This window comes from Acanthaster planci, linkage group LG08, assembly GCF_054643075.1.
Source record: "Acanthaster planci isolate LZ-2023a linkage group LG08, COTS_SCS, whole genome shotgun sequence".
Lineage (NCBI taxonomy): Eukaryota > Metazoa > Echinodermata > Asteroidea > Valvatida > Acanthasteridae > Acanthaster > Acanthaster planci.
This window is the reverse complement of record NC_141784.1, coordinates 1,926,318-1,938,014: the sequence shown is the minus strand read 5'-3', so window position 1 is coordinate 1,938,014 and position 11,697 is coordinate 1,926,318. Positions and strand designations below refer to the sequence as shown.

General features: G+C 41.7%; 1 protein-coding gene across 1 annotated transcript; it reads left to right on the top strand.

The window, feature by feature from the left end:
* Positions 1 to 850: 850 nt before the first annotated feature.
* On the top strand, positions 851 to 10,894 carry lztfl1 (leucine zipper transcription factor like 1). Its single transcript, XM_022229017.2, has 8 exons — positions 851 to 980; positions 2,926 to 3,053; positions 4,006 to 4,200; positions 4,800 to 4,854; positions 5,759 to 5,899; positions 6,031 to 6,189; positions 7,008 to 7,112; positions 8,133 to 10,894. The coding sequence occupies exons 1-8, from the start codon at positions 978 to 980 to the stop codon at positions 8,253 to 8,255; spliced, it is 909 nt and encodes a 302-aa protein (XP_022084709.1). The 5' UTR covers positions 851 to 977; the 3' UTR covers positions 8,256 to 10,894.
* The last annotated feature ends 803 nt before the right edge of the window (positions 10,895 to 11,697 follow it).

Here is an 11,697-nt window from a genome sequence, read left to right as displayed (position 1 = left end):
CGCGCGGAAGAGAAGGTCGTGAACTTCAAAAGTAGGTAATCGATACCACTTTAGCAGGTCAAGGAAACGAAAGTTGATGATACGTGCAATGATGTTCTTCAGCTCGGTGTGCACCCTCTCCAGCAAAAAAAAGCAACAACAACAACAGAAGAAAAAACAAACAACCCAACAAACAAACAAACAAACAAAAAAACCAACAAACAAACAAACAAACAAACAAAACAGGCCTACACATTGCAAATGCGATGATCATGATGCGACAGCACAACGATGGATGCAGTCCACTAATTCAAACGAGAATTTCTGGCCAGCTCATTAGCGTTAGAAGTGCCACCACAGTATCTTTTGAAAAAGGAGATTGTATGGCCCCCAAAATGGTGAGATTGTGCAAATCTTTGCCAGAAACAACACCCTGGGTCTTTGGGCTTTCATCTAAAAGCCGCATGGCTAAAGATACTGTTGAAAAATGTTCCTAAGTGCTCGAGAAAGTTGAGAGTTGTCACTTGAAAAATTGCTGCAAGCAGACTTTGGAAAAAATCACTTTTTGAGGGTAATTTTGTTCAGAGGGAATATCTCAAAATGTAATCGGTTAACCCACAGAAAATTGAAGAGAAAGTAAAAGATTATGGACCATACAATGATTTAACGTGTGTTTCAGATGCCTCAGTGATGTTGGTACGCATATTATTGGGCCCCGAACTATGCTGATTTTACACTATTTTCATTGGAGCCTGAATTAGTGGACAACACCCCGATGCGACACGGCAGTGCTGGCTTTCCGCTCTCCAGTCATAGCGCCCTCTACTTTATTGACTTTGTTTTTCGTATGTACACCTAACGGCTTCATGTAAGGAAACTTACTTAGGACGTCTAGGTATGATTTTCCGTATGGTAGGCATAGTTGCGGCGTAAACGATCGCCGATTTTTCTTCGATCGGTGTCCAACATTTCATGCGTAAAAAACATCAATTCCAATCATGGTATGCTATGAAATTAAATTAGTTTTTTTCATTACGGAACAGGCTTTTAGCTGATTTATCGGTACAACTATAGAATACAGGGCCACTCGGTTTGGACTTAGATTTTTTCCGACCATCTCCATTCATTTTGTGTTGCTTCGTTCTCACAAGAACTCTTTCGATATCGTAGCCGCGTAGCCACCAACTGGGTACTCGATTTGGACTTCTAAGCTTCTCCCCCGACATGCCAGAGTCACTCCCATCCAATGCAATATCGTATCCAGTGATTTTAGGGGGTGGCCCTGTATTCAATAGTTACTCTGATTTATCTTTTGTGTCGTATTTTGCCATGAATCAATTAACAGTCACTTCAGAAGTTCAGGCCCTACTCCCACATGCCTCAGTCACGACTGTGCTGTGGAGTGTGGGTACTTCCACTGTTCCAGAACTGTAAAGTTTATGCAACCCTAACAGATAGCATTGTGCAAAGTCCCATAAACACATTTTTGGTTGTTTTGATTGTTGTCACCCACAGATGAAAGCCACACTATGATTAGTACAATTTGCTTCCATTCCGATAACCAGTCATAGCTCAGCTTTCATTTGGATGGGGTCAGGAAAACAAAACGAAAAGATAGGAGCTGTGTTGTGATTGGGCGAGCTGTCAAACAGCTGACAGTTACTGAGAGTACCTGCTGTTGATTTTCTGAAAAATGCTCATGAATTTCTCCATTTTAATGAAGATATAAGGTGAATAAACCTCCCCATCTGACGTCTAACTTCACCAAGAAGGCATTTTTGAAATTTGGTTGCACAAACTCTGTGATGGAAGGGTAAGTTGGCACAATCAAAACAAACAAAATGTGTTTATGGGAGTTTGCACATGGCTATTTGCAAGGTTCGTATAAACCTTACAGTTCTGGAAGTATGCTGTGGGCGTGGTGGGGTTTAGGCCTGTAAACAGGGCCCTACATTTACGTGTACTCCATCGATACTGGGCCCTGAACTGATTGATAGTAATCTCTCTTTCAGTCAAGTTCATCCGGCATGTCCGGGGATATTATTAGACATCCACTGGATTTTTATGAGCTGAAATTGCACCGGTATGTTCACTACTTACAGGGCTAACTATCCCCCAGGTTGCTCTTTGCTGAAGACTCCCTTTCCCTCATTTTGAGGGAAAAATGTTGCCTTCAGTTGGCATTTTCCCCACATGGGATGAATTTTGGCCTGACTTGCACATTACACAGCCTCCTTTGTATGGTTAAGTGATGGCGGCCTGTACAGAGAGCCTGTCTAGTTTGCACCCAGACTTCAGCACATACGAATTTTGTTCAATCCACGAGAGCACCTGTTGATCCAAGTATTCGTGGAAAATTACGGCCGTTTTTGTCGCAGCTAATGTGCAACACCTCCCTTGGCTAGTTCCCTGTCCAGTCAAATACCACTTGCGGTGAATTATTAAACATGTAGTGCGGCTTGCTCTCTGTGACGTGACACGAAACAGCCGTCAGTTTTGTCTAAGTGGGGTTCGACTTGGGTAGGCCCATTCACGTCAGCATTCATGTCAAAGGCAAGTGGTTCAAACGATCGTAGGCGCTAGCAACTCCTGGAAACCAAGGCACCTCCAAAAGGACCCCTTCTACATGTTATCCTTGAACCTACAGTCAAAGCCCCCGTAAACACCGGAAACTCGCCTACTCTCATGACTGCTCATGAAATTTTAGTGTCTATGTTGTCGTCTCAACACTGGTCTTCATTTACTGCACCAAGTTATTCTTGATTGTTGAACTGGTGAAAAAACTGGATCTTTTTTGTCCATATTCCTTTGAAGTGTTGTCACTTTCTGTTATAGTGTGATTATCAATATCAAAATCATTCCAGCAAGCTAGGCAATATTGAATCAACCTCTCAAGATCTTAAAATGCTTTTGTTTTTCTTCTGTGTCTTTGTCTTCCATCGGCAGGCCAGTCAGTTAGGAGTGAACGACCACCATCAGGAATCCCTGGTCAATTACATGAGGTTCAGTCGCTACAAACGCAGCCAGAATCTCCGAGGGGTGGAAGGGTGTTTCCAAGACCTCAAGGACAGCAGGTATGTTGGCTCACGACCTGCCAGACAGAAGACCTGACCAAGTTTTCATTGGGACTGTAGCCCGGTCCATCACAAATCCCTGCAAGTCCGTCACACGTCAAGTCTGTCATGAGTTGTCCAGTCCTGAACCAAGTCACAAGCTACCAGTGCTATTCAAACGAACCGTTACAAAACTTAAGCTCACCTCTGTCGCTGTTCAGTCAGCTTTTTCTGATAGTGCTTGCTAAAGGACTTATGACTGACCTTGTGATGGACTCGCTCAGCTGTCAACGCGCGCTCCAGAACAAAAAGTAAATTTGAAACATGAAATAAAGAATGGGACTTTTGTTCCTCTTAAAATATTTCATTCTTGTATTCTGAGGATCACATCTAAATTGTAATGGTCACATGCTTACCTACCGTAAACAGCCCCCCAACATTTTTGAGTGGTAGAGGTTACAAGGCAGTGCTGTTGTGGAGACCACCATGAAACGAAACACAAAACCAAACACAAAACCAGACACAAGACTAGTCACAAGACCATTCATAAGACCAGTCACTAGACCAGTCACAAGACCAGTCACAAGACCAGTCATAAGAATAGTCACAAGATCAGTCATAAGACCAGTTACAAGATCAGTCATAAGACCAGTCACCAGACCAATCAAAAGTAACAAGGTAAGCGTGACAAAGGAATGCTTTTCTTGTAATTCATTTGAATAGCATGAGGCTTGAAATCTGAATGGACGTCTTGTGCTGGTCTTGTGATGGTATTGTGTGGTCTTGTGAGATCTTGTGGCATCTTGTGATGGTCTTGTGATGTCCTTGTGGGGTCTTGACTACAGTACTGGTTATAGGTTTCCAGTCCAATCATTGGAACTTGTTCCTGACATTAATAGTCCGGTGCTTTGCCCAGTCCTGATCAAACCCCTGAGTGTAATCTTTTCATGGACGATTTTTCCTCTTGTCCTAGGTTGACAGAGGACACGTTCACTGCTGATGAAGTGAACGACATGCTAGATGGCTTGGAGGCAGTGGTCCGGGGTGAGGTAGAGTCAGAATTGATCAACACAGCTCACACCAATGTTCTGCTGCTGCGTCAGCTCTTCCAGCAAGCCGAGAAATGGCACTTGAAGCTCATGGCCGACATATCGGAATTGGAAAACAGGTAATAGGAAAACCTTGTAAGACCTAGTATCATGACTCGGCTAACTGCAAAATTCCTTTCTTACATTCACTCTTTTGTACAAAAAACCAACAATTCTCGCACTTGCAAAGAAATGTGTGCTATTTCTGCAATCCCCAAATTCGTACTTACAAGGTTTGAGTAAACTTCCTTTGCTGTGGAAAATGACTACCCAACCAATTTTTCCAACTGTTGCCGCCACAGTCGAGGGAGAAATCATCAGTTAAACAAAGCCGAGATTCCATACACAAATGAGGAAAAGTCAAATAGCCATGCAAGAGGAAGCGTAGTACTCGAATGGCAGAGAGACTTTTGAGAAAAGAGCTTTCGGTTGATGGCTGTGTAGATGACTTAATAAGCTTGAATAGATTGAGATGTTTCACGTGACGTCCCTGAATTTTGGAATTGTTTGTATTCCTTACTTTAATATCAAAACACCAACTTGCAGTTACTTGTAGATTGAAATGAATAATTAACTGATTTGATGCTTTAACATATTGGTGTTTCTAGACTGAAAAAATACTGCCGTTCTTCTTCATCCAGTTATTCACTTGTGCTATGTTAATTTTTTTTACTTCCAGAGAGCTAATTGAAATGATTGCAGATTTTGAGGAAAGCCAATTCTCTGGGAAAGCTGTAAGTGTTCTGTGTTGTGCATGAGATGGATTGATAGATTATTGGTAGATCAGTAGAACAGAGCCATTTTTTGTTCATTCGCTTTGTTGTCTTTGGTTTTTAACGTCTTAAGTTGGTGACGGTTCTTGGCCATGCATTGACTTTTTTGGGGGGGGGAATCTGTTTTGTGGTCCATGACATCCCAGCTTTACCCAAACAAGCGAAGTAACTCATAATTCTTTGCGTCAACATTTGTTTTTTGCGCTGTCAGTGAAAGCAAAATTTGTCAGTACCCTGCTCAGAAAAGTGGATTGTCATGAAAGCAGATCTTGCAATTTTCACGAAGTTAGTCTGAAAATGAGCGCAGACATATAAGATGTAAAGACTCAACATAAGGAAATAAGGCAGCAATATTGGAACATCTAGAGGCCTACAACCTGTCAACCCAGGTTGAACTCAAGCCTGGGCAAACCCATGACCGCCCTGGGTTGAAAATTGGATTTTTCAGCCCTGTGCTCAGTCCGGTGTTGTTTCACACTTGCTTCTTGCAAACTGAGCTTATCGGGGTGAGTTCAACCCGGAAATGAGCACAAAAAATTTTCAACCTGGGTTGGAAATTCTCAACCCTGGTCCGCAGCAGGGTTGATATCAACCCGGGTTGAAATTAATCTTGGGGTTAATGCAGGGTTGGTGCGGGGTTGAAAATTTACAAGTGTGAATCGTCACCAGTTTTCAACTCTGCGTCAACTCCAAGATTTGTCTAGTGTGAAAGGCCTGATTATGGGCATTCTTCCCTGAGCACATCTAGTGTTGACATGACATTTTTTTACGAATTTTTCTAATTTCATGTTACTCTTTGGTTAAATTTTAATGGTAGAATTATCTGTTCTTGTTACCTTGAATTGCGTTTTATTAACAAACACAGGTCACAGGCAAGCCAACGTTTGAGATGAAACGTCTGGATCCCATGGCTGGCGAAGGAGAGCAGCTTCTACACGCAGAGATCAAACGACTGAACGAGGAGAACAATAAACTGAAGGAACGACTCAAGCAAGTAGAATCCAGGGTAGGTTTTCACGACTGCGGTTGGCTTGACAAAGGATTTGAGGCCGACTTGTGTCATGCCTCAGGTCAAGCAACAAACTTTAATATGTTTGTAAATCTTAGTAAATCCAAAGATTTGTTCCACTGTTGCAGGCCACTGATGCGATGCAAGAACGCTCTCGCCTGGAGGCTGACCTCCACAGCACCCAGGATGAGCTGGGCCACCTCAGATCACGCAAGCCGGTCAAGGATTCGGGCGACTTGAGCGAGCTGGAGAGCCAGATGTCGGCCGTCAAGACAGAAATGGAGAAGGTGAGGCAGCGCAAAAACTGTGTGGGGATTAACAGTGTCCTATTAATGAGGTTCAACTCTACTTTCTGTAAATCTGCCATTTTAAAAAGGAAAAAGGCCTCCGTCCTTCTTTTCTTAAAAGCAAAACTTTACATGTAACTTAGCCAGACAGGTTGTATTGGGAGAGGGTACCTATTTCTTTAATGAGAAGCGATATCCATGAAACTCTGATTGTCTTTAATAAATAAATCCCAGACGTAAAGCTTCTCCATCACTCAGCTTTTCCCAAACTGTCCTGCCCTGTCTCCTCTTTGGTTAGTTTTCTAAACACATTTCAACTTGTGGTGAGGCCATAGCGTACGCGTGCTGTGTTTGAGATACAACCTGCAAGTTAGAGGCTTGGATGTCTTTAATGTCAAGGTTAAAGATACTTAAGGAGTAAGCGTTATTCAGTCACTCTGTTATTAAATCCATTGATGGATTCATCCATACATTCTTACTTGATTAATCGAAAGTCTCGTTATGTTTTCAAGTGCTATGTGTCCACTCACACATTTTATTGTTTTAATCAAGTGGCAAGAAAGATGAGTCTGCTTTGAAATCTAAATGACCTGTTGTTCATTAAAACAAATTCTTGATAAGGATATTTACATGAGCCACTTTGCTATTGTTGGTTAAACCTTATGTGAATATTATTGTGTAACAAATGCAGCTTTGTAATTAATTGAAATGGTTATATCAATCAAAAAATATTAAACGTACCACTCTGGAAACACTATACTGTTTAAACTGTTATTCACAGTTCAGAACCTAATAGTATCTGGCTCACTGCTGCACAGAATCTCAAGATGAGTTCCCAGAAGGCGGATAGCCTGGAGGGCGACCTTGTTCAAACCAAACACAAGCTACTGGAGATGAAAGCACAACTGGAAATGACCGAAAAGGCAAGACACCAATTTGCTCTTTGCACGCTGCCGCCATGGGCATGCAGAGCCCCGACCCGGCAGCTTTACACACTAAATATAGCTGGTTCAGTGATTAGCGTGATGTTGCTTTGTCATTTTGCACGTGCTGCATTAGTTCTTATACCATGCGATTGGGCAATATTTTCAAAAAGCTGCGTTGACGCGATTCTGACACGATTGTACAAGCTACCAGATCGAGGCTCTGCGTGCCTATGGCGGCAGCGTGCAAAGAGTAAATTCTGCACTCCAAACTGAGCATCCACCTTCCAATATTTGACTTATGCCACCTTGGGGTAACCACAGGAGTTAAGTGTACATGTACATGTTTCAACTTGTGGGTACTACGGCAAATGAAATCAGTACTTTACAGTGGGAGACATTGAGATGCTTGGTGGCAGCAAACACTCTGGTTCACTATGTGCATCATTTGGAACCTGTGCATGTACATGTAAGTTCAAATGTGATGCAAACTGGAGAAACATTGTCGATACATTCAAAAGGAAAATTATAACATGGCTCCCCGATGCACTGGGGAACAGTTGTGAATTCAAATGTTTTAAATTATTTGTTTACTTCATGACAAGAAATTTGGTTTAAAATTGTTGGTATTGGCTTTCACTTTAAACAGATGCAGTGATTTTGTCATCCCAAAGGGAATGAGATTAAATCTCACTGTGCAAACACACAGTTTGAATAACTACTTGCCCATAAACCTTGGCTGTATGATTCCATTGGCTGTCTCAATTAAGCCCTTACATCTAGCACTATTGCCCATGGCATTAGATTTAACAAATAAACATGATAAAGGTCTTAGTTGTGGGTCATTATTTTGGGGTATTCTTTTCTGTCCAGTGCATTTAGTTCTCTCAACCTTGACACTCAGTCGTTAATTTGGCATTATCTTTTGGTTCCTGTTTTTGATTTTTTGAGGTGTGTGGAAGGGCCTTGGTACTCCTTTTTTTAATTTTTTAATTTCAAAATATCATGTTTCCTTTTCAGGAGTTGGAGAAGAAGTTTAGTCAGACTGGGGCCTACAAGAACCTCAAGTCCATGCTTTCTAAGAAGAATGATCAGATCAAGGACTTGAGGTCACGACTACGGAAATATGAACCCGATGACTAGTAAAACTCAGCGATTCGGTCCAAAGCAGGGGTAGAATTTCCATTCTCTTGACATTTAGGGGTGTGACGGTACCACTACTCTGAATAGTTTATTATTTTATGTCATTTAGGTCACCATATAGTGTGCATGATGAGACATACATGTGTCATGCACTCGAGGTTGCTGTAGTCAGGAAAGCCGTTGGAAGTAAAGATTGATCGGAGGCAATGCCGTTACTGCAGTGTTGCGCCACTCATGCAGGTGTTTTTAAACTTGAGGCGTACGTGCATTTTGGCAAGGCATAACTTGCTATTAGACGAAAGGACCTGCAAGGTGTTTGTTCCAATGCAGTCCATGCATGTATAATGGCATCTAATTCTGGTCATCAACTTATTATAGGTATTGAACGTATTCATGCATGAGTTGTCCACATGCTGTGCATGAGTGTTGAATTTCATCTTCCTGATATTTGCAACCCCTTTTCAACTTGACCTGCTCATTTGTTCTCAAGTTTCACTTGTAGCTCCCTCTTATCAATATTTTTTTACAGTCAATCCGTGTTCCCATTGGACTTTTTTGGGGTCCAAACACGGACGTATGTAAAAAACCAGGACCTGCAACGCCTTTGTATGAAATAGAAGCCAACCAGCAGCCATTTCACCGAGCCGAATACAAATGCGCAGGTTGGCTCGCTTCAACTGACGCCAGGGAGAACTAAGGCGGGCATTGCCGGGCAAGTTTTGTATTCGGCTCGGTAAAATGGCCGCTAGTGGATTCAGTGATCTCTGTAAGCTGATTAAGGGCATTACCAGTCCAGAATTTTTTGTATATGGGTCCAAATGGAAAGAGCCAAAAGATGCATGCTGCAGGCAATCATGGTAGTGTTTCTGCGCAGGCAAGGAAGAACAAGTCAGGTGGGAACACGGCTTTAGAATATTTATCGTTCAGAGCTTTGTTCCTCTGGGTCCAAATTCTTTTATTTCATGTAAAGTCTAGCCCTAACCGTACCAAATCCTTTATTTCAAAATATGATGTTACATACATGCTAGGGGGTTAGGGTTAATCAGACGGCAGCATCGTGGCTTTTTGAAGTTGCATTTTTTTTGGCATCTCACAATGTTTCACTAGATCAGTGTTCCCTTCTTTTAATTACCAATTCAGGGTTAACAGGAACATTAAATCAAGGCACTTCAGGGAAAGGAAGAAGTGGCAGGATTGTGTCTTCATTTGTATCATTTGGGAAGCCTTGACTGTTCCTTGATACATCCCTGGTGTGAAATGACAAAGAGACAAAATATGTAGGAAACAGTTAGTTGAGTGGATAGATCAAACTTTGAAATAAAGGTCCAAAACGTGAATATGGTATCCCTGGCAAAGCCCCCTCTCTGACTTGTAGAAAATATTCACAACCATTCTTTCTATCTTGGTTAAAACATCATAGCTTTAAAAAAAAATGTTTTTTTTTTAAATGAAGGAGACAGAATATCCATCCCTGAGTATTCTGATGTTCATGTTTGGATTAAAAAAATGTAGGATTGATTTGTGTACACGTGAAGAAGTTGGATTTGTGTGTACATGAACTGCTTACAGAATGTTCAGCATTTACAAAACAGCTGGTGCGTGTTGCATGTTTGCCTTTCAATAGATCCAACACATGTGTGGAACTAAGAACCTTAAACGTACAAACAAGTGTTCAGAAAAAAAAACTTTTTAAGTGAAAATATTCTCCTCGTAGGGCAAAACGTGAGGTGTATTTCATTTTCGTTCTTTCTAAAGAGCATGCGAAGAGCCCCAAAATGTAGCCTCACCTCTCAGAAGGGCCATTAGAGAAAATGCGTCCATTACCTCCCTCACCCACAAGTCTTCACCCCCCATCCAGAAAAGGTGGTTTTGGACCCTTGTCCGCATTAATACATGCGTTAGATAAGACCTCAGAATAGTGCTCATTTGTCTTTGAGTTGCCGCTTAAAGCTTTCAACATTTTACCTAGGACCATCAGTTGTGACCAAAGAGTTTGAATATTTGTAAAAATTAGAATTAGATCTAATAATAAAACAAATTGCTTGTACATGTGGGTTGCTCTGCTATTTAAAATGGTGGCGGGCAGTTAGTAATTCTTTCCCGAGTAAGGAACAGTTTTGTTTGGTCTTACAATAGGCATCTCAACAGTTGCAAAAATCAACTGTAGAAAACTTTCAGTGACCATAATTTTGGCAAAAAGTAGGCTACAAAGTCATCTTAATACCAGGTGGCAACCATCACAAAAAGCATCACAAATTAATGACTCTTGATAAAATTATCGTAGCATGTGCCTTGTCATGATATGTATCATATTGAGTTCATGTGATTAATCCCACCCAGTTGTTTATTTCAGATGTAAATTTGAGCCAAATAGTTGTCGTTCAGTATGCCACCCACAGAAATATTCAAAGTCCAGGTAGTAGACTGCTTTTTTCTCTTTTCTATCGCTTGGTCTATCTTTATGGCAGTACTGAATATGTATCTGTGGTGTTAAGTTGTCAAAGCAATTAGTACTATGAAAGTAAGTATACGTATTAATCTTATTGTGGTAACGGATTGCTGGCTACTTCAAGTTTGTACAGAAATTGTCAATTTATTATACACTAAATAAACCTATGTATTTTGTCCAGGCAACTTAATTTGTGGACTCCATTTAATTTCTTTGAACAATTTGGTTTGTGAGCTGACTTGCTTTCCATTGCGGGGGTGAGATTTGGCAGCTTTTTAATTGATTTCAGCTTTTTTGTTTTGGATTTCAGCTTTGTTTTCCTCACTAGCTGTATACAAAGGTATTGGAGGTTTTCACAGTTTAGTTCTGTGTTTTCTCCGCTGTTTTTAGCTATTTATTGATCAATCTCATCTCTGCCATTGGCTGGCTGACTGACTTGCAGTCTGGTACGCATGGCTGGTTCAAGTACCGGCTGGATACGTTGCTGTAGCAAGCTTCTGCAGTGATTGGCTGGGCTGCCTGGCTACAGGTCAGCTGATCAGTTGGCTGTGCGGGCTGCCCCATTGAGTGATAGCTGGCCCTGGATGATGGCAAGTTGATGTTAATGCTGTTGTCTGGCAGGCTGTGACTGCCTGGTTTCTGGGTGGAGTATGGCAATACATGTAGCTTGCTTTCAGTTTGCTGCTATTGTCTGGCTGACGGGCTTTGTAGGCAGGACGGCAGGCCGCGGCGGCTGGTTGGGTTGGTAGCTAGGGGCTGGCAACAGGATGAACGGCTGGCTGGCCGGCCTGACTGGCCGGGGCTGCCTGGTTTCTGGATGGAGCCTGGTCATAAACTCAGTTAGTTGGAATTACTGGCTGGCTATTTGGCTAATTACTCAAAAGATTGCTTTCTGGCAGAGACATACAGAGTTTAAAGAATGAACAAAAACGAAAAGATCATTAGGGATTTTGCTACTACACAAATCGAAATATACTTCAACCAACTAAAGGA

Bases quoted from the DNA above. Each gene is read 5' to 3' on its own strand.
- lztfl1 (XM_022229017.2), top strand. The intron at 5,900-6,030 runs GTAGGTTTTCAC...CCACTGTTGCAG, and splicing joins TCAAGCAAGTAGAATCCAGG to GCCACTGATGCGATGCAAGA. The intron at 7,113-8,132 runs GCAAGACACCAA...TTTCCTTTTCAG, and splicing joins AACTGGAAATGACCGAAAAG to GAGTTGGAGAAGAAGTTTAG.